The 27,494-nt window shown below is 46.3% G+C and overlaps 1 protein-coding gene across 1 annotated transcript in view; it reads right to left on the bottom strand.

Moving 5' to 3' along the window:
* Positions 1–356: 356 nt before the first annotated feature.
* The window catches only part of ST6GAL1 (ST6 beta-galactoside alpha-2,6-sialyltransferase 1), a 145,738-nt gene continuing 118,600 nt past the window's right edge, over positions 357–27,494 (bottom strand). Inside the window, exons 6-9 of the mRNA XM_024124376.3 lie at positions 25,565–25,662; positions 6,944–7,042; positions 5,552–5,726; positions 357–3,140 (exon numbers count right to left, since the gene is read on the bottom strand). Of these exons, the coding sequence (XP_023980144.1) occupies positions 2,893–3,140; positions 5,552–5,726; positions 6,944–7,042; positions 25,565–25,662 (620 nt within the window). The 3' untranslated portion in view covers positions 357–2,892. The remainder of the gene's footprint in view (positions 3,141–5,551; positions 5,727–6,943; positions 7,043–25,564; positions 25,663–27,494) is intronic.

The raw sequence follows: 27,494 nt of genomic DNA, 5'->3' as shown, positions 1-27,494 counted from the left end.
AACCTTCTTTTCATTCTGCTTTCTGCCCTACTGCAGCCCTTCACCGAGGTATTGGATGAACGACAGCTTCATCATTTGAATCCCACCAAGAGCAAAAGGAAGAAAATAAACCAGTCACTATCTCAAAGATGCTGTCCTGCCATGTAAGTAAGCATTCCTTTTCCTGGAGTGTTGAAAAGAGAGGCTAAGAGGCCAGAGGAGCTTCTGGGGGAGGATTTGGGGGTTTGGAATTCCAGTTGTGTCCTCTTTGGAGACAAGAATTGACAATGAGCAGTTGTTCCCTTAGCAAGTAAGAAAAGAGGGACAAGCTTTTTAAAAAACATTTATTTTAAAATTTTACATAATCTTTGGGTAATTCAGAATTAGCTTAGTCATGATTCAGAAGTTTCTGAGATTGATGTCTCAACTCCAAACCAATATCAATAGCTTATCTGATTGATGGAAGGATTTGAGGACCTCATGATATAGAATGAACAGATGGCTACTGAAGAAGACAGAACACCTTAGAGACAGTGGCTTTCCTACAGGACTCAGTCATAATTTTTAAATTACCTGTCACAAATATTAAACATCTTATCAGACTAATGATAACATCCACATCTTATTTGCATTCTACCAGTTTCCATGTAGAGAAAGAACAGAATGAAATTAATTTGATCCCTTAATAATAACAATTAAAAGCTAGCATCTACCCAGTGTAGTCTTAGCGTCCACACCAACATCTCTCTCCTGATGATGGAATGCCACCTTCCTCTGCACTCAGTGCTCATGATTCAAAGATTGTGAGGAATTCATGGGCCCAGAGACATGGAAAAGACTCATGTTACACAGCAGCCAGTGGCCCAAGTGCTCTGCCCATCCCCAAGCAGATCAGGCCTAAGCTGCAGGCAGGGAGGAGGAGGGGCACGTTCTGCACCCTCCACTCCCTCGGATGGTTTCCAGGGTGTTCTAAGCAGGGTAGGTGTAGTCTCCCAATAGGACATTAACCTCCCTCAGGACAAGGCCCCCTCTCTGGCCTTCAAAGCCGGGTCCTGCCCAGATGTAAGCACAGAGCAGGTCCTTAGTAAAGGAAGGGAGGAATCCAGCATGTACTGAGCACCTGCAATATGCCAGGTAACCCTCACATCACCTGTGAAGCGGGCTTATCACCCATTTTACAGATGTGGAAACAGAGGCTCAGAGAGGAGAATTTGCCCATGGTGGCATAGTGAGTAATAGGGGAACATCACTTTGAAAGCCCAGGGCTTCTCACTCCAGAGCTCTTTCTACTGCCTGCTCAAGCCAATGGTTTGGCAGCGAATGAGGACTCCAGCTCCAAAACAGCTGGTCTGGAGCTCAAACATTCGAGGCCCTTGAGCACACAGGGCTAGCTTTGGGAGTCCAGAAGCCTGGTCCAGTCCAGTGTGGCTCCGCATCAGCGGAGGGGACTTAGCACAATGGTCCAGGGAGTTTGTAGACAGACCACAGAGGGTAGGCCTCTGCCTGGAGACTCGTGTTGCTCCCTTGCAGGGAGGGGTGGAGGGTACAGCAATCTGATACACCTGGTGAGAATCAGTATGATCTCCAAGGTTCTGACCTCCGAGAGCTGCTTTAAGTCCTAGGAAACCACATTCCCAGTCCCTGAGAGACCTTTCACAAAAGGCCCATGAAGGTCAAAAAAAATGGGTGAGGATATTTTAAAGTGGAAAATGCTTAAAAGTAATTTTGGAGGAGGAAGACTAAAGGGAAAAACAAGATTGCAGGAGGAGGTTTGGGAGTAGGCATCAACCAGGAAGACTTGGATATGGTGTGCACACCCAGCTGGCAGGCTAGGCTCAGACCAGGCGAGCCTGGGGAAATCAGGTTTTTGGCATCTGGCTTGCCTGGCATCTGTCATGGGGCTGCACTTGCTGTCTCAGACATGAGGGAGGGGGCTTCCTCAAAAAATAACTTGAACCTGTAAATTCAGGCAGATCTTAGGGAATAAATATGGGTAATAAAGGCAGAAAGGAAAACACATCTCAGATGACTCAGACAGAATCTGCTTGGCATGTTTTTCCTCTTCTAAAATCCACTCCACAGCCCGCAGCTCCATGAAGCCCTCTGTGACCCACTGACACAGGAAGTGTGTGGCCCCTCCTGGTGCAAAGATAGCAGCACAGCAAGCCCACCACCGTACAAGCCCACAGGGCACCGAACACCCTGAATCCATTCTGTCACCCGCACTGAGCTGTAAGCAACTTGAGGATGGAGACTGTACCTTTTTTTCTGTACTCTCATCTCCTCACATATGGAGAGGGCTGTGGGTTCATCAAGACCCTTTGCTCACTACCACCAAGGCCAAGGGCCGTCAAACCAGCCGGAGTGATAGGAATACTGCCTCTCCCAGGGCATGGACCTTAGGAGCAGCTTAGTTCTGGAGGAACTGACTGTGTTTCCTATGCCTTGCGACACTTACTTGCCCCTCAGAGGCGCCTTGTAATGGGCACAATCATAATATGGGAGAGTTTGTTTAAAACATGAAATCAGTGCCTAGGTGTAGATTTCAAGTGTGACAGAGCACTGGTTTGCAAGAATAACATCATTCCAGTGGGGAAAGCAGCCCAGCTTTGGCAGCCCCACTGGGAAAGGTGGATCTTGCATTTACCTGTGCAGGGGAGGGGCAGAGGGGACTCTGACTGGAAGGAATCCTAGGCGTGTGTACATGAGTGTGGCGGGAAGTTCTCGATTCACACACCCCCATGACAAAAGGGCAGGCTGGGCCTGGGTCCCTGCCCTTGGGTTCCCGAAGGTTCTTGCTGCCTGGAGTGCAGGCAGTGATCATTCAGGAACAGGCTTCCCGGGCCCAGGGTGGCCAGGAGACAGGCTGTAAAATACCCGATGGAGAAGGGTGAGGGGGCCTGGCCAGGCAGCTTACGCTCCGCAGCGAATGCTCTGGAAGCCAGGCAGCGTGGCTTTTCCAAGCAGGTAAATGTCGTCGTCCGTGCCCCGGTTGAGGTGCTTCACCATGTTCTTCTCAAAGAGGAGTGGGTGGTAGGCGCCCATCGTGCAGGCACTGTCGAAGAACTTCTGGTAGTAGTAGCACACGTCAGTCTTGCGCTTGGATGGGAGAAACTCGTAAATATCCACCTGGTCACACAGTGTCATCATGATGATGATGCCTGGAGAGGCGAGCAGAGGTGAGTCCTGCCCGACAACCCACCCCAGCTCCCCAGAGTGCTGCCCAGGGAGCCCAGCAGCTTACGCCCCCAAATCTGGGGAGGTGTCTGTCTGGAGTTTCTGAGTGTGATTCCCAGTCTGAGTTGTTCTGGGAAGCCAGCCCAGCAGGCTGTTCCTCTGGGTGCAGGGCCCTATGTACCTTCGTAGGGTTCGTGCTGCCCTGCTCAGCACCCAGGTCAGGGCCTGGTGCACAGCAGGTCCTCCCTAAACACTAATGGGTTGGAGGGCTCCATCATCAGTCAATGAACTGATCACTGTCCATAAGCTATATGAAGAGAGAGGACAACGTGACTGAGGAGACAGAACCATTCCATGCAGATATTACTTTCTAGCATCTCTGTATCTTGGATCAGCCTCTGAGATGGTAATTTGGGAGGCGTTTCTTATATATCAGTACCTGGAGAAACAGCGTGGGGAGGGAAGGCTTCGTGCCTCAGGTGGGAGGAGGACAGTTGGCACGGGAGCATGCCATGGTCTGTACTGATGCACTCTGCTCAGTCAGGCGGGAGACAGGAGCCGAGAGGGTGTGGCCAGGTTGTGCTCTCAGGGACGGGTACAGAACACTCAGCGTGCAGACCCAGCAAGAGGCAGGAGACGCCTGCCACCACCCACGCTTGTCCCCACCTGGCTTGGTCATCTCCTGCCGGACACGTCCTGCTTGGGGCCTCAGGTTCTTCATCTGCCCCAAGGCGGTGATCTACCCACTCTTCCTACCACGTAGGCTATCGTTAGGATGCAATAATATCATGGCTCTAGGCTGCTTTTGTCAACCATAAATATAGGGAATCTTTATGGTGAACAGTTCTCACTAACAGCAAAACTGTAAACTGCTAGCAGCAACTCTATTCTAGAAGAATCAGACATGGGAAAAGCCCCACCTCTGCCCTCTGGCTGCCTCCTGGTTCAATGGGGGAGAAAAGACACCTCTGCAAGTAACTGATGAAGGCACAGCAGAAGTGCTTCTAGAGATGATGGGAGGGAGCCCTCTATGAGAGAGGGCTCTGGTACGCCTCCCGGAGCACCGGTTTGGGGCCTGGCAGGGGCTCTGGCCATGAGGGGTGGGCGAGGGGGAAAGCCTGGTGGTGGCGGGAATAGCACGGGCAAAGGCAGGCAGTAGGGCAATAAGAAAAAAGCGTCCCAGGAAGCTCTCCATCTACTTCTGCTCAAAAGGGGTCCAGGGAGAGCCCCCTAATGCACCCATCCAAAAGTGGAAGCGAAAGGTATGAAGACGATGGGATGCTGAAAGCGCCTCCATCTCTTTCTGTCAGGAAGTGCCTCTGATAGTGAACATTTAGCTCAGGGGTATCCTGCGCCAGACTCACAAGGATGAGGCAAACGCAGTCCCCGCCCTGAGGGACTCTGCAGTCCAGTAGGGAAGGTGGGCGGGCCGGGGACCGTGAGGGGGGCGGGGGGCGGGGAGATGTAGGCAGCCCTGGAGGCTCGTGGAAAGCGCCCGTGGTCCAGCTGAACTCAAACTGAAAGGGAGGGAAGGGCAGACGGGCCATCAGGGTGGAGAGGTGTGGAGTAGGTCCAAGAAGAAAGTCTGTAGCCAGCATGCAGGGCCCCCAGCCCACTCCCCATGTCGGCACCCGCAGCTCCATTCGTGGCCCCCAAACCCGGTTAAGCCTCACCACTCAGGCTTCTCTCAGGGCCACGACTAGGGTGGTCACTAGGGTGAACAGATTTTTGAAATTCTGAATAAAATATTATTGACTCTTCCTTTTTCCACAGATTCTAATATGGCTCAGGACAATAATGACATTATTATTGATCCTGTCTTTATCTAAAATTTTGATATTTTGTCTATCATAAAATTTTGCATTAATTGTGATTTTTTTAAAAAGATACTGTATTAAGATATCATTTGTTTCTGAATTTCTTGGCACCTCCTTAAATCGTACACCTGAAGCAAGTGCTCTGCTGGCCTCATCTGAGTCTCAGCCCCGCTCCTCCCGTTTTCCTGCCTCCTCTTGTCTGTGCTTCCCATTTCTCCATCTCCACCTGCCAAATCCTCCCCTCTCCCAGGCCTGGGCCAAGTTCTCGAAGTTCTCAGACTATCCCTCTAGAAGGGGTCCTCTCTCCTATGGCAACGGGCTGGTCACTCCTTCCTGGCACAAATTGAATGTTGCCGCAGACACCTGACTGAACTCTCCCACTGGACACCCTGAAATTAAGGAGGTCGAGTCTTATTGATCTCTGTGTCTTAGCTGAAATTTGCCTCAGTGTACAAACACAGCAAAAACCTAGCAACTTTTTGGTGAACGAACAAACGAATGAACGAATGAGACCCCAGTAGAAGGCTAATCTATTCTAGAATCAAGCACAGGAGGTCTTTCCCCAGACATGGACTCACCGAGCATCCCAGAAGACGGGGGGTTTGGCTGAATCTGCTCGGGGGAGATTTCTTGAATGACATCCCACAGCTCCCAAGGCATCTGGGGCTTGAGGATGTAAAAGGGCTGATCAGGATGCAGATTACGATAACTCTTGAAGTTATCGAAGAAACTGTAGTCAGGATTCTTGTACCACTGAAAAAGAAGGAAGAGTTCTTCTCAAGGAGAGCAACGTGCCAATGCCACTGCTGCCCCCAGGGGGTCATCCTCGTCTGAGGACTTGAGGGGAGGTGGGGAAGGACCATGGCAGACTCCTGAGACACAGCCCCTTCATCAAAACAGATTCCGGACTTCAAGCTCTCACTAGATAGTGGGGGACCCAGCACACAGCCTCTGCTTACCAAGCTTTGAGCTTGTTGACCCTGGAACGGCTTCAGAATTCAGTATCATAGAATCTGGGAAGGATATCAGAGCTGAGAGGGCCTCTTGGCCCTATCTAACCCCACCTCTCTTTTTTAAAGGGGTGAAAACTGGGGCACAGGCTTGCCACATCTGTGGATTCACAGTCCTTGACCTGACCCAGGCATATTTCAGTTCTAAGTGAGATCAGTACAAAACTGGAAACTGAGGTAGTGAGAGGACGGTGCCAGGGATCGCTAGAGCCCATCAGCTATTGGTGTGTCCAGCGTAAGAATTAAGTGTCCCAAGAACAGTGCTCTCTGTCCCTCCTCCCTAAAGCCATTCTTCTGTGGCCACTGCAGCCCATATCAGGGAGAGGCCAGCTGACATGTGTAATAATGAGAGGGCCATTCTAGAGTAGCTAGACTCCAGCAGGACTGAGACTCTTTCTCCTTCCCTGGAAAGGCTGATGTTGCAGATCTGGGCCCTCTGCTTAGCAAATCAAGTCCCAGGGCAGGTGACCCCCCCCGACACGCACACATATTCTGTTTTCCTCCTCTGTAAAATGGGAATAACCATGCTTCTATCTATCTACTTCTTTATGTAGCTATGCGAGTGAAATGAGAAGCATCCGGAAATTGGAAGTGTGGGACCAGGTGGTACTATTACGTATAGAAGTGATAGTAACCACTGCCTATTCCTGCTGGTGCCCGTCAGGAATAATTGTATTACATGAACACAATCCACCCCAGATGGTGGGAAATCCAGACACTGTTACACCTGGTACAGACCGTAACTGGGAGACAAATACATGGCAATTCAGGGTGGGCATGGAGAGCACTGGTATAGGACAGGAATCCTGAACCACTAGTCCAGAAGTGGGGTGCCCTAAAATGGAAATAGCCAGCCCTCAGTGTGGTCCAGGTCAGCCGTGACTTTAAAACCCAGGACCTCGGGGAAATCTATAGACAAACAGGTGACTCAATTCCAATTTCCCGTGGACACCCACTTACCTTTGGGATATCTGAATGGTAAACAGACGGGTCCCATACAATTAGGATTCCTTCATTGTACAAACTGTCTTTGAGGAAGCGCCCTTCTGTGGTGACCAACTGCAGGAAGAAACAGACAAGCTGTCACCTGGACATTTACATGTGAATGTTGGCTTGTAGTAATACCTGACACATCATAAGTACCACCTGAGGCCCCAGAGCCCCATGAAGCTTCTGAGTTTTGGTGCAGCACTTAAGAAGAAGGCAAAGATGCCAGCCAGAACTGTGTGGACCTGAAAGGACATTTTGTCATAATTCATCAGCCATAGAGCAGAAAGGGTTCCACTCAGACTTTTGAGGTTGTTGGAGCCAAGGGTACAGTGAAAATGGCTCTGGGTTTAGTCCCCTGCAGTCATACCTTATATGGGGGTCAGGGGGGGTGAGGTTTAAAGTCAGAATCTCATATAACCAAAATGATCTCTGAAAAGCCCTTCAGTCACCTATAAAGTCCAGCACGTAGTTATTACAAAGCATGATGGAGACGGACACAGGACATCTCAGAATCTAATACAGGCCGTGGTTTCTGCAGCACTGGACCAGATGCCAGTATCTGTGGTTGAGCAGCAAATGACGTAGTCGGCTCGTGTGGAGGGACCATGGCATATGCAAAAACATACGCTTAAACGTGAGAATCTCACCAGGCTGGGGCAATGCCCACATGCACCCTGCTGGGGAACCAGCCACTGCTCCTCTCCTCCCCACACTCCCAGGCTCCCCTGCTCTCAGGCTGGCCTGGGCAAAATGTGACTGTGATAAGACTCCACGGGACGGATCAGTTTTGCAAAATCCATTAACAGCCTTTTAAAAAAGTATTTACTGTATACCCTTTGACTCAGTAATTTTACATTTTGGCATTTATCCTAAGAAGCCAAATTTGGGAAAAAATTATGAACAGAAATGTTAATTAAAGTAGTTATCAACATATGAAAAGTATGGCAGCAGAAGGTGAAAACTACTAGACTTATTACAGAAAGACCTGGCTCACTTCTTGGCTTTGCCACTCGTCTGATGACCGTGAGCAAGTCAGACAGTCGCCCTAGGCCTAGTGCAGGTAACACTGCCCCGCTCTCTCAAACAGGAGGTGTCTTGAGGATCAAATGCGGCACAGGAGTGAGTGAGAAAGAGAGAGAAGGGGCCTCGAAGGCTTAGCAGTGAAAGAAGCTGTGTCCCTCTTAAGGGACAAAGTTGTTTAGTGTGATCTGCTGTCAGTCACCTTAAAAAGCAGGTGGGAGATGATGTTGCCCAGGTATAAAATGAACAAATGGCAGAAATCAAAACAAGAATTGACTGGAATTGAAAGCAAGAATCACAACAATAATCCCTCCCCAGGAATTCCCTGGCGGTCCAGTGGTTAGGACTCGGCGCACTCACTGCCTGTGGGCCCAGGTTCAATCCCTGGTTGGGGAACTAAGATCCCCGCAAGCCGCACAGCATGGCTCCCCTCCAAAAAAAACCCTCCCCACCTCGATCACTCACCATCACGAAGGAGGCTGAGACCTAATCAATGTCCCTGCAGTATCTGAAGAACGACTATGGGAAGATGGGTGGTCTGTTCAACCAAGAATGGCAATTTGCCAAGAGCCTCTAAGGTCATTCAGCTATGCCGTCCCCACACCTTCCCCCAGATGTAGGAAGGTCCTGGGAGCCTGAAGAATATAATCTCATTTCCTCAGTATCTTTGAAACAAGAACTATTGGTGGTGGGCCCACCCTGGCCAGAGATTGTGCAGTTGTACTGGGTGCTAAGGAGCCCCCAGGCGGTCACAGGGTGCCAGAGTGAGGATGGCCATGAGGTAAGTGAATGTTAAGGGACAAATAAGACTAGGCCAAGTCAAGGGAGTAAGGAAGGAGAGGGAAGAGGACCTGGACAGAAGAAACGACGTGTGCAAATCCCCAGATGTGAGAATACATGGCAGAGACTGCTAGGTGTCACCCCATACCCATCCTCTCTTTCCTCCTTGGTAACAGATACCTTAACACGTGGCTACCTAAAATAAAGACTACCTGAAATAAAAATTTCCCAGCCTCTCTTACAGCTAAGTATGGCCATGTGACAAAATGTTGGCCAAAGGTATGTAAGCAAGTGTGACTTGCAGGAACTGTTCTTAGAGGCAGGGTTACGCCCTTCCTTGTTCATTCCTCCTTCCTGCTGGCAAAAAGTGGATGTGATGGCTGGAGCTTGAGCAGCCATCTTGGACCATGAAGTGGAAGTCACGTGTTAGAACGGCAGATGCACAAGGGAGTAGAAGCTTGAGTTCCTGACTCTCTGGAACACCATACCAACTCTAGACTTCTTTTACATGAAAAATACATTTTTATCTTGTTAACCTTGTGTTGAGAGGCGGGCAGAGTATTTCTGTCACTTGCAGCCAAACCTAATTCTAATTAGTAGAGTGAATAGCTTTTTTGGGAATTGCAGTTTGTCCAGTGGCTTAGATACAAAAGGAGAGCCAGAAGGGGTCAGAGAAGTGTAGGCAGGGGCCACACCAGGGAGCTTAGGGTTTCCTCAGTAGATTACAGGACCAGTGAAGGCTTGTAAGTGAGAAGAATCCAAACAGACCAGTGTTCTGGACTAGAGTTTTTACAGAAAAGGAGATCAGATAGAAGCTTCTGCTATAGCCTAAGTAAAAAATGATGGGGAAATGAAGAAAAAGAGTTACAACTGTCAGCTGTAGGCTTGCAGACTAACTGGTTGTTGAAAGTGAAGAAAAAAGGGGTCAAGGTGACTCCTGGACCTCAGGCCATTTCCTAAAATGAGAACATGGAAAGAAGAGCAGCTGGTATGTGCCTTTGGGAGTGGAGTGGGGATTTGAAGTTCAAGGATGAGGCAACTGACCTAGAGTCCCACAGGTGAGAGGCCATAGGAACTAGGAGGGGCCCCACACCTTCCAACATTAAGCACTGTCCTCTTTCTGTGGAGAACACGGTAACTCACAGCACAGGAACTCAGCGCTATAGTCCAAAGGCAGAGTGCGCACCCTGGCAGACAGGGCTTTGCAAGGTAGACATGTTTGAGCAGGTGACAGGGAGGCCCCAGGGGGAAGTGGGACACCCTCACACTATTTTATACATGACTTTCAAGACTGAACTCTACAATTTCACTCCCTGTCCCATCCCACTCCATCCCCCACTCAAAAAAAAATCTGCCGGTATATTGAAAGTCTAAGCTTTAAGCTATGCTTCTTTCTGTGCAGAGCACCTGACACCAGGTGATTTATCCCTACTCATGAGTTGATTTATCCCTACTCACTTACCTTCTCTGGGCCCCAGGTGCCTTATTTATAGGACATGACCATCCTGTAAGTCCCTGCCTGGGTGACCAGCCATGTCTGGACAACATTTCAGTCTGTCATTTGTCCAACTGCAGCACAGTGACTTAAAAATAAAGCTCTTCTCAAATGCTCCTGTACTCACCCACATGCACAGTCTGACCTGAGTTCAGGGATTCTCTAGGGCCTCATGATGAAGAAAGCAAGTCATTGCCAGAGCAATGGAGCCCCCAAGCAGCACATGCCAGGAAAAGACTACACTTGGGAGATAGACTGTTGCTGTTTAGCAACCTGTTTAAAGTAAACTTTCCAGTCATAAAGTAAGAAATAGTCATCGCAGAAAGTTAGAAAATACAGGAATCGCGCGCGCGCATACGCACATCTATCTACATACATATAGAAGAAAATAATCATGCATAACTTCATTCTTCAGATATTCCCACTGTGAATATGTGAGTCTTTTTTCTTACCAGATCTTTCTTCCCCTCTGTTATGAACTGAATTATGTCCCCCCGGAAATTCATATGTTGAAGCCCTAACCCCCAGTGTAACTATATTGGAGATAGGGCCTTTGGGGAGGTAATTAAGGTTAAACAAGGTCATAAGGATGGGGCCCTAATCTAATAAAACTGATGTCCTTATAAGGAAGAGACAGCAGAGATCTCTCTCTCTCCCCCCGCAACCCACATGCACATGTGATGGCATAGAGAGAAGGTGGCCGTCCATAAGCCAGGAAGAGCCCTTGTCAGAAACCAACCTTGATGACACCTTGATCTAGTACTTCTGGCCTCCAGAACTGAGAAAATAAATCTCTATGTTTCAGCCACGCCATCTGTGGCATTTCATCATGGCAGGCCTAGGAAACTAATACACCGTGTGTGTGTGTGTGTGTGTGTGTGTGTGTGTGTGTGTGTGTGTGTGTGTGTGTGTGTGTGTGTGTGTGTGTGTGTAGATATTGATATATCTTAACTATAGAGTTTAGACTTAGTGGTTTTGTTAAACTCAGACAACAGTCCAGTTTGATGTCTTCTCGCTTACCCCTCACAATATTTCCAAGCCCCAAACAGGGCTTGAAAAGGACGCTCTGAGAGGTTATGAAACTGGCCCAAGATCACACAGCTAGGAAGGGATGGAGCTGGGTTGCAAATCAAGGTATGTCTGACCTCCCACTGTACTAGGCAATCTTTCAAAAATGTTAAGGGAAGATAAAATAAAGTTTGTGTTCTGGCTGCCAGATTTGCAAATTTGCCACAGTTGCAAAGCTAGCTAGTGCTCTAGGAAGACAAAGAGGTCTTCAAGGTCTTCCGTAGACCTGAAAAATGATATGAAGGCTCTGGGCCTAAAGGGAAGGCCTGACCATTGTAAACTGGACCTGGACAGGGAAGTGCTAAACAAAAAGGCACCACAAATTGAAACCCACCACAACCCCAAATCAGAGGGGCCCATAATTCTACCTGGAATCACAGGAAAGGTCATCCAAAGAACCATAATATATTAGAGGAAGTAAATGTTCGAAAGTACTTAAATGTTCAAGCAAAGGAGATTGAAAGAATAAGCTGTGAAACTCCCCCACAAAGGAGTACTATGCAGCTGCAACAAAGAATGAGGAAGATTTCTATGAACTGATATGGAGTAGTTTCCAGAAGGTTCTGGGAAAAAGCAGAGTGTAAAAGAGCATACATAGTCCACTACATTTTTGTAAGGAGTAAGGTGAATTAAAACACATATATATGTATATATATATTTGTCTTTACAAATAGAAACATAGAAGTATAAATCACACAACAGTAGTCAGTTACCTACAAAGGGTGGTGGTGAAACAGGGTGTAAGGAATTCAGGCGTGAGTAACACTTTGCCGAGGATACCTTTTTGGATAGTTTTGAATTTTGTAAGCATGTTAATATTCTGTGTATTTTTTTTTAAGTAAGGAAAAGAAAAACCTAGAACTGGAACAAAATGAATACAGTTGAATTTCAAATGCATTCATAATCGAAGTGAAGAGAAACAGAAGGGCTAATCGAGGTAACTTAGGGTTACCTCATTATTTGGCCATATACCCTCAGTCTTGGGCGGGGTGTGAAAGAGAATTGAAAACAAATCCTAAACTTTGATAGGTTTGTTTTATGTAGAGATACGCAAAACCATTTTCAAATTACTTTAGATGTACTATAGATATGAGCAAATAAATCAGTGTGCTGATGTTGTTAGAAGAGGGATTCTCACTTTGAAAGAAGGGGGCGTTACAAATACACAATGGGGAAGGCAAGGAATACCTTCATGTGGAAAGACTGAGGTATCAATTTGAGTCTGTCATTTCTAAAATAGGTATCTTTGCATGTATACACATGTGTCTCTGTAGATATGTATACATACACAGGTATGCATATATGTAAATGAATGAATACACATGTGTGTGTATTGTGTGTGTACATGCATATATTTCCTCTACCTGCTGAAAGGGCCAAGAAGCAAAGACAACCTCGTTAGGCATGAACATATCTAGTACCCAGATCTTGGTCTCTAATACCATTTTTCAGTTAAAGGAACCAGGGCTCCTTGGGAAAAACTGGCATATCCCAGAACTAGGGTAGGATAGTATGGGGAAATAAAACTTCCCAGGATCTCTCAGCACTCCTGCAAAAAGCCCCAGACTCCTGAGACTCTTTATAAACAATGAGAATAAAATCGATAGCTATTTGTCTAGTTAGTTGCTCTTCTCTGACTCAAAACATAATAAAACTTCGCTTATCTCCCCCCAAGAAGCTAAATAGTTATAGCTCAGACTATATCTCTAGGTTAATACAGAGATATTCTAAGAGACCAGGAAGACCGGAGCAGGAGGAAGGAGCCCAGGAACTTAGGGACAGCTCTAAGTAAGTTTATTTATATTCCAAAGGGCTGGAGTAAGAAGGGGACTCTTTTTCAGCTACCTCCTGCCTTTTATAAGCAAGGGACAAAAAATAACGTATTACTGGTTACTCGTGGAGGATAATTGGCCTGGCTCTTATTGCACTGCACTAGGAATAAGAACGTAAGCGGAGACTAATGCACTTCTTACTTACTCTAAGGTATTTAAATAAGAAATCTGTCTCTGATCCAGAACACTTTGTGTGTGCATTCAGGGTAAAATTAATAAAGATGAAATATTAAAAACCCAACAGATAGGTTACAAAATGAACTGGAACGTCTTGTTATGCCAGAAAGTATAAAAGTATTTTAAAAAATGATGAGGGCATGCATGTCACAGGGAAACAAGAGCCAGCTTGAAGGAACTCCCACTAGCCAGATCTGGGACAAGTTGAACACCTAAGTAGTTCAGAACAGTAATGAATTAGAAACCATTGAAAATATAGGAATCTCTGAATTCTTACCAATAACAAATACAAAAAGAAAAGAAAGAAGGAAGAAAGGGAGGGAGGAGAGGGAGGGAGGGAGGAAGGAAATAAATGGAGGAAGAGAAGGGAGTCTTCTTGCTTATAATAAAATCCTGAGTGCCAGCTGGATGACATGGAGAAGGGAGAGCTGAAGTTAAAAGACCCATCATTTTTCAGCCATCATAGTAAAGACTGGCTCAGGCAAAAGTGATCAATGAATGTTAAACATAGGAGGGAATTTTTATCTGGAGCAGAATAATGGCACAGTATTAAAGTATTCACTCATAGACCGCAAGGGAAAAATGTAATTATACAGTGGCCAAATCAAACAACACCATATTCAAGCTGAAGGGCAGATGGGCACTGGATGCCTCCTGATGCGATGCTCTTAGGAGGATACAGTGTCATTTGTGTAGTTTTACAGCCAGGAATGCAGAAACTGAATTGAATACTGAGAAAGCATCAGATAAACCCTAAATTTTAAAAAACTTTAAAGAAGGACTTTATTCTTCAAAAATGTCAATGTCTTAAACGACAGAGGATATGGAAATATTCTAGGTTGAAGGAGACTAAAGAGGCGTAACAACTAGATGCAACACGTGATCCTAATCTGGATCTTGTGCTAGAAGAAAAAATATGCCATAAAAGACATTATTGGGTCAATTAACAAAACTGCAATGCAGCCAGATTAAAGTATGGTATCAGTGTAAATGTATGAAGATGATAACTATATTTTGGTTACATAAGACAATATTCTTATTCTTAGGAAGTACACATTGAAGTATTCTCTTGGTCAGTTCAGGCTACTATAACAAAATACCACAGACTGGATGCCTTAAACAACAGACATTTATTTCTCACAGCTCTGGAGGCTGGGAAGTCCAAGATCAAGGTACCAGCAGATTCAGTTACCAGGTGAGGGCCCACTTACTGGCTTGCAGATGGCTGCTTTCTCCCTGTATCCTCATATGGTAAAAAGAGAGCAAGCTCTAGTCTCCTTTTTTTTTTATGAGGACAGCAATCCCATCGTGGAAGCCCCTCCCTCAAGACCTCTTCTATACCTAATTATTTCCCATATGCCCCATCTCCAAATACCATCACACTGGGGGTTAGGATTGCAGCATATGAATTTGGGGGAGAAACATTCAGTCCATAACGTTCTACCCCTGTATCCCCCCAAATCATGTCCTTCTCACATACAAAACACATTAATTCCACCCCAACATCCCCCAAAGTTTTAACTCATTCCAGTATCAACTCTAAAGGCTGAAGTCCAAAGTCTTATCTAAATATTATCTAAACCAGGAGAGAGCAAAACGATTCAACCTGAAGTAAAACTCTTCTGCTGTGAACCTGTGAAACTGGATAAATTATGTGCTTTCTAAATACAGTGGTGGAACAGGCATAGGGTAGAGATTCTCATTCCAAAAGGGAGAAATTAGAAGGAAGAAGGAAGTGACAGGTTCCAAGAAAGTCTAAGCCTAGCAAAGTACATACCATTAGATCTTAAGGCTTGAGAATAATCCTCTCTGGTTTGATGCTCTGCCTTACGGACGTGGTGGGGCATCCGTCCCACCTGCGTGGCTCTGCCGGGCAGGAGTCACTCCCCCAAGACCCTGGGCAGCTGCCATATGGCCTACTGAGGTCAAGGCAGTGCCCTGCCCCCTTTGAAACCAAGGAGGCAGCCCTGATGGTCTCTGAATCACCATTGGGTTCATTCTTCCCTTGTCTTGAAGAATGGTATATGTTTGCAGGCAAAGAGCTCTATAGTTTGGTCCTGTAGAATCTAAGTCTGACAGCCTGCCTTCATTTTGTCCTGTATCCACACTCATTCAGTTCACACTAGCAGTGTTTCTGCTGGGGTAGCTGATTAGGTCTGTGGTTCACTCCCACACTGACCTTTCTATCAAATGCTTGTTGGGCCATCCTCTTACTGTTTTTTTCAGAACAAGCTTTCTCATTTTTTGCAATATAGATAAGCTGAGAATTTTCCAAATCTTTATGTTCTGTTTCCTTTTTGCTAAACAATTCCTTCTTCAATTCATTTCTCTCCTCTCACATTTTACTAAAAGCAGTCATGAGGAACCAAGCCACTCCTTCAGTGCTTTCCCTAAGGCAATTTCTAAAAATTGCCTCAGCTAAATATCCAGTTTCTTCGCTCACAAGTTCTACCTTCCACAAAACATTAGAACACAGTTCAGCCAAGTTCTTTGCCACTTTATAACAAGGGTCACTTTTTCTCCATTGGTCAATAACATGTTCCTCATGTTATTTCCATCTGAGAGACCACACCAGAATGGCCTTTATCATCCATATTTCTGCCAACGTTCTGTTCATGATTATTTGTCTTCTCTAAAAAGAGGCGTTCTCTCCAGCTCTCCTCTTTTCTTTCTGAGTCCTCACCAGAATTTCCCTCTGTCTGTATTTCTAGCATGCCCTTCAGAACTCCTCCAGCTTCTACCAGTTACCCAGTTCCAAAGCCACTTGCACGCTTTCGGGTATTTGTTACAGCAGCACTCTGTTTCTCGTTACCAAAAAATCATAGTCTGCTCAGGTTCCGATAACAAAATACCATGGACTGGGTAGCTTAAACAACAGATATTTATTTCTCATAGTTCTGGAGGCTGGGAAGTCCAAGGTCAAGGTGCCAGCAGATTTGGTTCCTGGTGAGGGCCCTCATCCTGGCTTGCAGATGGCCACCTTCTCACCGTGTCCTTACATGGTGGAGAGAGAGCCAGCTCTGGTCTCTCTTCCTCTTCTTATAAGGATCCTAATCCCTTCATCATGGGGGCCCCACCCTCAGGACCTCATCTAAACATATTTCTCTCCCAAAAGCCCCACCTCCCTCCAAATACGATCACATTGGATAGTTAGGGCTTCAACATAGAAATATGTGGGAGAGCTGTAAACTTTCAGTCTGTAACAAATATTTAGGGCTTGATGTCTGTAATGTATACAACTTACTCTCAAATGAAAAAAATATATTATGAAAGATGGATAGACCAGATGATATAGCAATGGGGTAAAATGAAAAAATAAGCAAATCTGGATAAATGGTATATAGGCATTCTTTGTATTTGTCATATTATTGCAACTTTTCTGGAAGTTTTCAAGTATTTTCAAATAAAAAGTTCAAAAAATTAAGAAAACGAAGTTTGGAGGCAATCCACCGAGTGAGCAGAAGGTTCTTTGGACCACACTTCATTCAACAAATATTTCTTGCACATCTGCTACGTAATGGGCACTTGGGCATTGGGCATCAATGAACAAAACAGGCCAAAAATGCCTCCTCTCATAGTGGGAGAGCTAGGCGATAAATGAGATGGATAACTTATATGATGGGAGTGAGAAAACATGGACTTAGAACATGTCACCAGAGAGCCAGGAAAGAGCCCTGGACAGGCTGTTAGGACGGCTTCAGCCTACATGGGCCTGCCATTGTCCTCTGTGCAACTGTACAGCTCACCTTCTCCTCTCAGGCCTCAGTTATCTCATTTGTAAAATGAAATAATCAGGCAAGACCCTGGGCTTCACAAGGGCAGGGAGCATGTCTGTTTCTGTTTTGCTGCTGTTGCTGGCAGCTGAGTTCTAGCCCTGTTCACAAAGTCTGGCATGGAGCAGGTGATCAGTAATTCATTCTGAAATGAATGAATGGCTAGTTGATCTCCGAAGTCCTTTTCGGCTCTGGGATTTCCAATACCATTTGGATCACCTTAGAGGATGTCATGTCACGTCAGACATCACATCTTATTCCACAGATATTAGAAGGATAATGAGGAAATATTATGAACAACTTTATGCTAACAAAGTCAATAACGTAGAAGAAATGAACAAATTTCTTGAAAGATATAGACTAACAAAGCTCAAGAAGTCAAGAAGAAACAAGTAACATGAATAACCCTGTATCTATTAAAGAAGTTGAATTTGTAGCTAAAAACCTTCCCACAAGGTATATTCTAGACCCAGATGACTTTACTGGTGAACTCTACCAAACATTCAGGAAAAAAGTAATACCAGTTCTACACAAACCCTTCCAGAGAATTTTAGACGAACAATTCCCAGCTCACTCTACAATGACAGCATTACTCTGATATCAAAAATACAGACAGACATAGCAAGAAAGGAAAATTACAAACCTATATCCCTCATGAACATAGATGCAAAAATTCCTAGCAAATGACCTCAAAGTGTAGACATTTTATGATTGAGTGAGATTCTGAGGTAAGCACTGGTTGTGCGTGGTGACTGAGCTGAAATGCGGTGTGAAGTCAGATAGCAGGTTATTTTAAAGAGAGCTGTTTTCCACAAACTAAATATAGGTTTTGAATGTTCCCTTCAAGATTCAGTAATGCCCTCACAGAAAGAACTCCATGCCAAAGATTTGCCTGGTCTAAACTTCCAGGCCAGGGGTATCAGCCCCACACTGGAGTACACCCTGCTTTTTTTCATTGCAGTAAGAACACTTAACATGAGATCTACCCTCTTAACAAATTTTTAAGTGCAAAATATAGTGTTGTTAACTATAGGCACAAGGTAGAGCAGATCTCTAAGAACTTATTTATCTTGCACAATTGAAACTTTATACCCATTGAATAGCAACTCCCCATCTGTCCCTCACCCCAGCCCCTGGCAACCACCATTCAACAATCTGTTTCTATAGAATATTACTCAGCATCAGAAAAGAAGGAAATTCTACCAAATATGACAACATGGATGAACCTGGAGGACATTATACTGAGTGAAGTAAACCAGACACAGAAGGACAAATAGTGCACGATTCCACTTATATGAGGTATCTAAAATAGTCAAACTCATGCAAAAAGAATATACTCTGCTTCTGCAGTGCACCTTTACTGGCTTTGTGTGTGTGTGTATGTTGGGGAGCGGGGTGTGTCTTTTTCTCTTCAACTAAATGGAAGCCCTTATGAGGAGGAGAGCATTGCATTCTCCTGCTCTTCCCCCATACTAGGCAGGGTCTTGAGGGAGCTTATTCGATTGACTGAATGGAATCTAGGTAGCTGGCTGCACACCAGATGGTTGGGCTACACAAGGAAGAGAAGACCAAGGGCAGCTCTGGCATGTTGAAAACCACTTATGACCCAGAGGTTTGGAGTAGGAAGGCACCCTGTGTCCAATATCATCAAGTCGAGCCCCTTCTCTGTTTCTGAAAAATATCAGCGACCTAGAAAAGCTTAAAGAAAGCTCAGGGGAGTTAATGTACCACCAGCAAACAAACCTAGATCCAAATCCACCTCTATTGCTTAGTTTCTGTGCTACCCTGAGCAACTCACTTCAACTCTTTGAACCTTAGTGTCCTCATCTAAAATGGCGTTTGGTGGCCACACCTCATAGAGTTGTGATGAAATGTGATAAGACAGGTATGGCCCTTAGACAACAGAAGTATTTAGTAAGTGGCACCAGCTAATATCTCAAGATATGCCCCATTCAGTGATCTGGGAATGCCCTGGGTGAAGTCTAGTCAGCGCACCTATCACTATGCACAGGGTGTAGGTTTTCTCTTCCCAAACCTGTACAAGAGCTTCTAAGGAAGCCACTGGGCCCAGCAGGGGCTCAGCTGAGTCTCACGAAACCTTTACACTTAGAGTCACAACTGAATTTGTTTAAAGACCCACATTTAGCTATATGTGGTTTCCCTATTGAATCTTATAACACCTGGCACATACATGCCTGCGTAGAGCTGCTGAAACTTCACGGTATGACACCGTTCTCTTTAAAAAGCCATCTTCTCAACAAGAAACCACCTCTTTATTTTCCATGGCTTTGTCACAGGCCAGGTGCTCAAAAGGCTGTCCTCTGCATGTGAGGAGGCTGGGCGCTGAACAAATAAAACCGGGCCCGGCTGCCGTCCAGAGGAGCTCTCTCTCTGGGAAGAAAATGAGCTGCTCAAAGGCGCAATTTACCAAACCCACAGCTATTCCCCCAGGAACTTTGGGGTGCCAGGTGCTGTCTGGGTGCGATGGCGGGGACTCAGTTTGCCCAGAAACAGACACAAAACAGCTGGGATAACCAACTGGGACAAAAGATAGAGGAGACAGACTGCCAGCTTCCTAGGATACCAATATGAGAAAGGGCCATAATAGAAGGGCATCAGTCACGTGTCAGTATCACAAGGAGCAAGGTCACGCGGCTGCCCGTGACCAGTGTTAAAGCAACAGGCTTGATGTTTAGTGCCACTTACAGAAAGAGAGGAAGGAGGGTCAGCGTGCCTGAGGAGGATGGGAAGGGCTTTCTTGAGAGTGGATTGGGCACCCTGGGAATTCGCCCACCTCCTCTCAGCCCTGGCAAAGGCCCCACAGCCATCCAGAAGTGCAGGAAAAAATGCTGTACCTCAGTGGAAAACTACGCATTGTCTGCAGCATTCCCTTCCTCTTTAGCAGATTCTAATCCTATGAGAGCTGTTTTGCAGCGCTTTGTAAGCTGTAGTGAACTACAGACACGCTTTATCAACCTTGCCCAGTAGAGTTTCAGTTAAATTCCCTCTTCCTCCTGCGCACCTCAAGACAAAAAACAGTTGCATTCCTTTATTCAAATTTTGTACTGTTTTGACTTTTCCTCTGAACCGGTTATAACATCTGCCTGGTTCCCTCCTCATATGACTAAAATAGACACTATCTGTATGATAGTCATGAGCTTACTTTTTCCTGAAAATTATCCTCTAATTTTCTCCCTTCTGCTGGACACCTCTGAAGCGGCCCCAAGCTGGCTGACATCCCTGCTGGGAGCCAAGATGCCCACTTGCCTGGGAAATGGGAGGGCACGGTGACTGCCCAGCAGAAACAGGCAGGCCTTCACGCCGCACTAGTGACAACGGCCACCCTTTACAGAGCCTTCGCTTCAGCATGCGGGCCTCTGGGTGGCATGCTCCACGCTCAGTAATCTCACTGGATCCTACAAAGACCCAGCAGGGTAACTCTTCTTATTTCCCTTTACAAATAAGGGAACTGAGGCTCAGAAAGATAAGGCAACTTGCTCAAGTCACTCATGCAGTAAGTACTCAGGGAGAAATTTGATCAAGGTCTGTCTCTTAATTCCCAGGCAACCTTACCTTGGCTTTATTTTCTTTCATTGAGGTATAGTTGGTGAACGATATTATATGTTTCAGTCAAAATATAGTGACTATGTTTAAAGGTTATACTCCATTTAAAGTTATTATAAAATATATTCCCTGTGCTGTACAATATATCCTTGTAGCTTTTTATTTTGTACCTAGTAGTTTTCTACCCCTTCATTCCCTGCCCCTATCTTGCCCCTCCCCACTGGTAACCACTAGTTTGTTCTTTGTATTTGTGTGTCTGTTTTTGTTGTTGTTGTCATTACATTCACTAGTTTTATTTTTTAGATTCCACATATAAGTGATATCATACAATATTTATCTTTCTCTGACTTATTTCACTTAGCATAATACCATCCAAGTCCATCCATGTTGTTGCAAATGGCAAAATTTCATTCTTTTTTATGGCTGAGTAATATTCCATTGTATATATGTACCACATCTTCTTTATCCCTTCATCTGTTGATGGACACTTAGGTTTCTTCCGTGTCTTGGCTATTGTAAATAGTACTGCGGTGAACATTGGGGTGCATGTATCTTTTCTCAGCATTCTTTTTGTTTTCTTTGGATATATACCCGGGAAAGCAATTGCTAGAAATTAAAGATTTCAGAATCTTTGAGGATTGAGGGTTAGTTCTTCACTAAACACCTGGAAGAGATGCCCGAGAAGGGAGTAGCCTCCCGAATCCAAGAGAATTTTCAGGCCTCCTCCGTGCTCCCTCTCTTGCTTGCAGCTTCCTACTGATCTGCAGATCATACCACCCCTGAGCAAACAGAGCTGGATTTCTCTCTGAATCCACGCTCCCCAACCGCAAAGTGGCTAGCATGGCCTGGAGACCCTACTCCATTCCTGGAGTTTGAATGACAATTTCAAACCTTCTTGGCTCAGACCTCCTCTCCTGAAACCTCTCTTCCCCTCAGCCTCCCTACGAAAAGCCTCCTTTTCTCTGTACCCTACTTTGCAGAGAAAATCGAAGCCCCTTCATCCTTCCGCGAGAGACTGCCTCCGGCTATTCCTCTGCGTCCTCCTTCCCTCTGACCCCTCCTGCTGGGGTTAGTCCTCCCCTAGGCTTCGGACCCGCCACTCCCACCACTGACTTAATTATCTCCTCTTTTTAGTATATTCAGTTTCTCTATCAACTGGTTTTCTCCTCATTGACTTAAATTTGTGTGTGTGTGTGTGTGTGACAAAATACGTATAACATAAAATGCACTCTTTTAACCATTTTTGAGCGTACAGCTCAGTGGCATTAAGTACATTCATGTTGTTATACAACCATCACCACCATCCATCTCTAGAACTCTTTAATCTTCTGAAACTGAAACTCTAGCTCCATTAAACAACTAGTCCTCTTTCCTCCCAGGCCCTGGTAAGCACCATTCTACTTCCTGTCTCTAGGAGCTGGACCACTGCAGGGCCCTCATATAAGTGGAATCATACAGTGATTGTCCTTTTGTGACCATCTTCCCATTGACTTTTAAACATACTCAATTCTCTGCAATCTAAAAAATGAAAACAAAAACTGGCCCTGGAACCCTCACCTCTCTACAGCTATTGCCCTATTTCTCTCTGCCCGTCGGAGCCAGCCTTCTTGCAAGAACTCTCCACATTTTCCTCCCTCCCCACTCCTCCACCCTCTCCAGTCTGGCTTCTGGCTTCACCGCTCTCCCCAACGGCTGTCGCTGAGGCCGACAGTGGCCTCCGGTTTGCTAAGGAGAGAACGATGCTTTTCGATCTTCATCTAAATTGGCCTCTCAGCAGCGTCTGATGGCTCTGACCTCTTTCTCGCTGCTCTCATTACCCAAACCCACTGCATGGACTTTTCCTCTCGCTACACTCCCTCTAGTGCCCTCATTTGGTCCCACTGTTTCACTGCCACATAGATAGAGACGATTCACAAATCCTCATCTGCAACCCAGACCTTTCCACTGAACTCCAGTCCCATCTCTATAACTGCCTACTGGACCTCTCTTCACAGACACGTAAAAGGCAGCTCAGATCAACCATATGCAGAACCACATTTTTGATCCCTGCCCCCCCTCTCTGACCCTACCCCTCACAACCCGAAACATCTCCCAGTACTCCTTCCAGTCTCACTGACTAGCTGGCCAGTTACACAAGCCAGAAACCCAGGCGCACCCGTGGCCCCCCTCCCTTCACCTCTCACACCCAACCACACACTAGAGCCTGGTGGCTGCACACGCTGAGTAGCTGTCAAATCCATTCTTTTCTCACAGTCCCCTTCACTTCCACTCTGGCGCAACTGCCAGCACTGCTAGTCCACACGATTGCAAGAGCCCCCTAAGTGTGTCTGTCCGTCCACCGCACCCACTGCACTGATCAGGTGGAAGCCAGAGGGGTTTACAAAATGCAAGTCTGGCCATGCCTCAGAGAAGAAAACAAGTGCCATGGCCTGGCTCCTTCTCACCCTCAGCCTCGTCCCTCTCTACGTCCCCACCACTCAGACTCACCTCTCCCCGGGTCCTGGTGCGTCCCAGCTCCCTTCCACACACGCCCCACCCACGCTGCTGCCTCTTCTCCCACTTCTCGCCGTCCACCCTTACTCCTCGAGCACGGTGAGGAATCACCTCCCTACTTCTTCCTGACTTCCCTGCCTAGGGAAGATCCCCCGTTATGGGCTCTGGGAGCACCTTAACCCTCTCCTTTGTAGCTGTCTGTTGTAACTTTATATTTGTTTGTATGACTGTTGGATGGTATCACGAGAACAGGGCTGAGTCTGTTTCGCTCACCAACGTACCCTCCACACCCACCTCAGTTCCGCACACGTAAATATCAGAGCAGGTAACACTTATGCACAAGTGCCGGCCGCTAAATGCTTTGCGTGGAACTTCTCTCTTATTCCTCACAGCAACCCTGTGAGGAGGTACTGTTATTCTCCCCTCTCCCCTCTTTCCAGAGGCATAGGAGCTTAGGCGTGATCGTTTAGCTAAGAGAGGCAGAGCTGGTTTCGACGGCAGTCAGGCTAGCTGCAGTCTCTGTACTCACCACCGCGCCCTGCGCAGCACCGTCCCGGTTTGTGTTAGGAAGCAAGGGTAAGTAAACCTTTCTCCTGGGTATGAAGGTACCATCTTATACAGAAGCAGAAGTTAGGCATTAGCATTCCCTGGGGAGCCCTCCAGCTCCAGGTTTCTGTGACTGCAGCACAAGAAGGGACAGGAGAAAGAAGGGAAAGCTCATCCCAAACCCTCTGCCTGATGTTCTAGACTTGCCAGAGTCTGAGCAGCCACGAAGCTCCAGCCTCACCTCCCTCTGTGGTGCAACACGAATCCAGACCCCATCCCCACCCTGCCAGAGCTGTCTGAGTGCCCCCTCGTCTGTCCTGTGCAGCTCTGTCCTGCCAATCCCACTGTTTGGATGCCTTCCTAGTACTGTTTCTCTAGATCCTGTCCATCTCTCAAAGTCTAGCTCAAGTGCCACTTGCTCCAGAGACTCTCTTGCCGACCAATCTATTTCTTTTAACCTGCCCTCTTATAGCTTATCATAAAAGTAATGTAAAAACCCCAAACATAAGGTTGAACAGGAACAGGTATTAGAAGCACAGAGAGGCTGCTGGAGGGTGTTACAGTGTTAGAAAGTGACAACATCATCATCATCATCATCATCCAAATAATAATAGAAGTATTAGAAGAAGAATCAAAAACAAGATGGTGGCCTCTTGCAAAGGAGTTAAGTCCCATCATAAAAAGGTTCCTAGGGCTGTGGGCCTCAGATGGAAAGCAGGCCATGCAGGAAGCAGCTTCTGCCCAGATGGTGAGTTCCTGAAGGTCAGGCAGTGAAGAGATTGCTGAGAGAAACAGGGAAGTGGAGGCCTGGCAGAGGGGAGGAGAAATGCATATTCTGCTGGGATGGTGGCTGAAAGGGCACTTAGGGTCACTTCCAGGACCCAATCCACACCCACGAGCCCTAGAAAGTGTACAGAGTCTAAACACTGGCATAAAACCCCCCAAGGCTTACACGTATACTCGGAAAAAAGACAAACATTGGTGGTCGGGAGTGAGGTGAATGGGTTTATAGCCCTATCATGCTATTTTTGATATATGTGCAATCCAGTTTTTTTCCACTAATTCAATCCATTAGCAGAACTTTGTGGCAAGAGTACTTCTCAAGTTCCCATTAGTATAGAGAAATCAGCATATGCTACCTGGAAGTACTTCTGGAAATGAATAGTCTAGGGGGATTCATGAGGTAATACCTGAATTGTAATGCTGTATTACACATAATTACACTGTGGTGCTGTCTTATAATACTTGGATAAGGTTTTACAGCATATAAAGCACACCCACGTTCATTGCTTCACTTACTTTTCACGACACTCCTCTCTCTCCCTGGATGTCCTCTGTTGTCCCTCGGGCAACACTCTGGATGTGACCTGCGGCCACAGGGACAGCAGAACTCGGCTTTCTCTGGACACCTCCAGTAATGCAGACTAACGCCACAGGGGCTTTCCCATGACCACAGTACCAGGCTGGATCAGGGAATCACTGTCTTCTCTTTCTCCATGAGCAATCCGGGACGCGGGAAGGGCAAGGGACTTAATTAAGCCGGTGGCCTTGATGTGCTCCTAGTAAATACATTCTACTTCAGAGCCCATGGATTTTCTCGTGTATTCCTCACAACAACCCTGTGAGGAAGGTACTGTTATTCTCCCCTCTTTACAGATGAGTAAACAGAGGCATGAGTAACTTAGGCATGATCTTTTAGCTAAGAGAGGCAAAGCTGGTTTAGATGGCAGGCAAGCTAACTGCAGAGTCTCTGTACTGACCACTGCACTCTATTCAGCACCGTCCATGATTGTGTTAGGAAGGAAACTTCTCTCACTATACTTCTGCACAGAAGAAATTTTACCTGAGAGTTCATCAGGCGAATGGTGGTTTTCGTGCCCACATCTTGTTGGAAGTTGGCTGTGGGTGCCCCATTAAACCTCAGGACTGCATCGTGATCATCTATAAACCACAAGGAAACAGCACATCAGCAGTGATGATGATGTGAGCATCAGCAATATGCAGAGAGAGCAGTCTGGAGGGAGAGAGGGCAGGAGGAAGGGGAGGGGCAAGAGAATAATACATCCTAATCTTTATCTCATCCTGGTACACAGGGGACAATGATCATATTTGTATAATGCAATCAGGTAACATTCACAGACAGAGGTGACCAACTCTCTGCCCAACCACTGTGAAGGCTAAAGAGGTCCATGTGGTGGTGTTCCCGAAATCCACTCAATGATGCCAGTGTGCCCGGGCACAGGGGCAACGTGGACAGGGCCAGTGCACTACTCATAGTGGAATCACTATTCCAGTTACCAAAGGAGCAAATCAGATTCTCTTGGTATTACCAGTAGGTCATACTTCTATCCCTGTCAGAAGAATGAAGATCCTACCATAAGCTTGGTCTAACCCATAAGTGCAAAGTACCCCTTGGCATTCTGAAAAGCTTGCAGTGCACAGCAAATGAAAGAGATCCACTATGGCATCCAAGACAGGTCCTGAAGTGTCCCATTTAGGAACATGAGCCCCAGGAAGGGTCACAAACCTGGGTGGTGGCAGAGGTGGAAAAGAGGTCAAAGAGCTAAACTAAACCCCGTATTTTCTATTAAAAATTTAAAAAGCTCTTTGTCAGAAACAATGTCTTAAATCCAGCCAAGATCAAACAGACCATCTTTTTAAAGATCTACTCACTCCCCAGCTCTGGTTCTCTGTCCTTCTAGCTGTTTAAGCAGGGTTTGGAAGACTTGGAGAAGATTCTCTGCCTGGCAATGACCAATCTGATGGGGGAGGGAACTGATGACTTCTAAGATCCATCCTAACCCTGAGCCTCTGTGATCCTGTGAGAGCTCATCTCAAGCTTATTTGATCAAACAAGCTTCGGTTCACCACTGAAATCTGCACAAGATTTGGAGGTCAGCCCAAACCTCTGTTGTGCTGTTTCTCTCTGTGCGGGTTTATTTTGGGTGGTTCTTCATGCACAAAGGTGGCATCAGGAGAAGAGGGGTAGGAGTGGATTGTGGCTCAATGTAAGAGGATCTAATGGAAAATACCCACAGAATTGAGGGAAGAAAGCCTCCCTCTTTATTTCAATTCTAACGTATATACCAAACCTCAGGAATCTAGACATCTCATTCACAAAAACAACCCTATCCTCAATCCCAGGACAAAATTTTTATCAAAATGGTTTAAAGGGTTACATGAGATGCTCATAGTCCAAACATTTTTAGATAACAGGACAGGCACACACAACTGCAAATCGAGCAGGAAGTTTATCTTTACACAACTCAGATTGCAACAAGTTTTGTCAGAATCAGTCACTGATTTCAAAAGTGACCAGTAGTAACCACACAAGAAACGTTGATTTATCAGAAACTCCACTTGGTCAACTTTCCCATTTCACAGGTGAATAAACCTGAGAGTCCCAGTAGACAAGAATGACAAGCTCAAATGCAGTCATTGAGAGAGAGTCGAATAAAAGGACTATTTACAAAGTTGTCGGTCGAGTTTAACAAGGTAGAGATGCACAAGGAAAGGGACCATACCCCAGGGTGGGCCACAGCAGGGAACCAATCCCACCCCTACACCTAAGGCAGCAGGAGGAGCAGAGACCCCATCTGAGGAAGCCCACCTGGTGGGAACTGCGCAGGGAATCACTACCCCAGCCTCTCCTCCTCCCCTCTGACTTCCGGGCCTGGAGGGAAAAGGGGAGACACAGACAGGGCTGCCCGAAAGGGGCTGAAACTTATAGTCAAGGGAGAGAAGGAGCCTGTGGCTACAGGTTCCTTCTGCAA

The sequence above is a fragment of the Physeter macrocephalus genome, chromosome 1, assembly GCF_002837175.3.
Source record: "Physeter macrocephalus isolate SW-GA chromosome 1, ASM283717v5, whole genome shotgun sequence".
NCBI classification, from domain to species: Eukaryota; Metazoa; Chordata; class Mammalia; order Artiodactyla; family Physeteridae; genus Physeter; species Physeter macrocephalus.
Note: the sequence above shows the minus strand (reverse complement) of the source record. Positions and strands in the feature narration are given on the sequence as shown.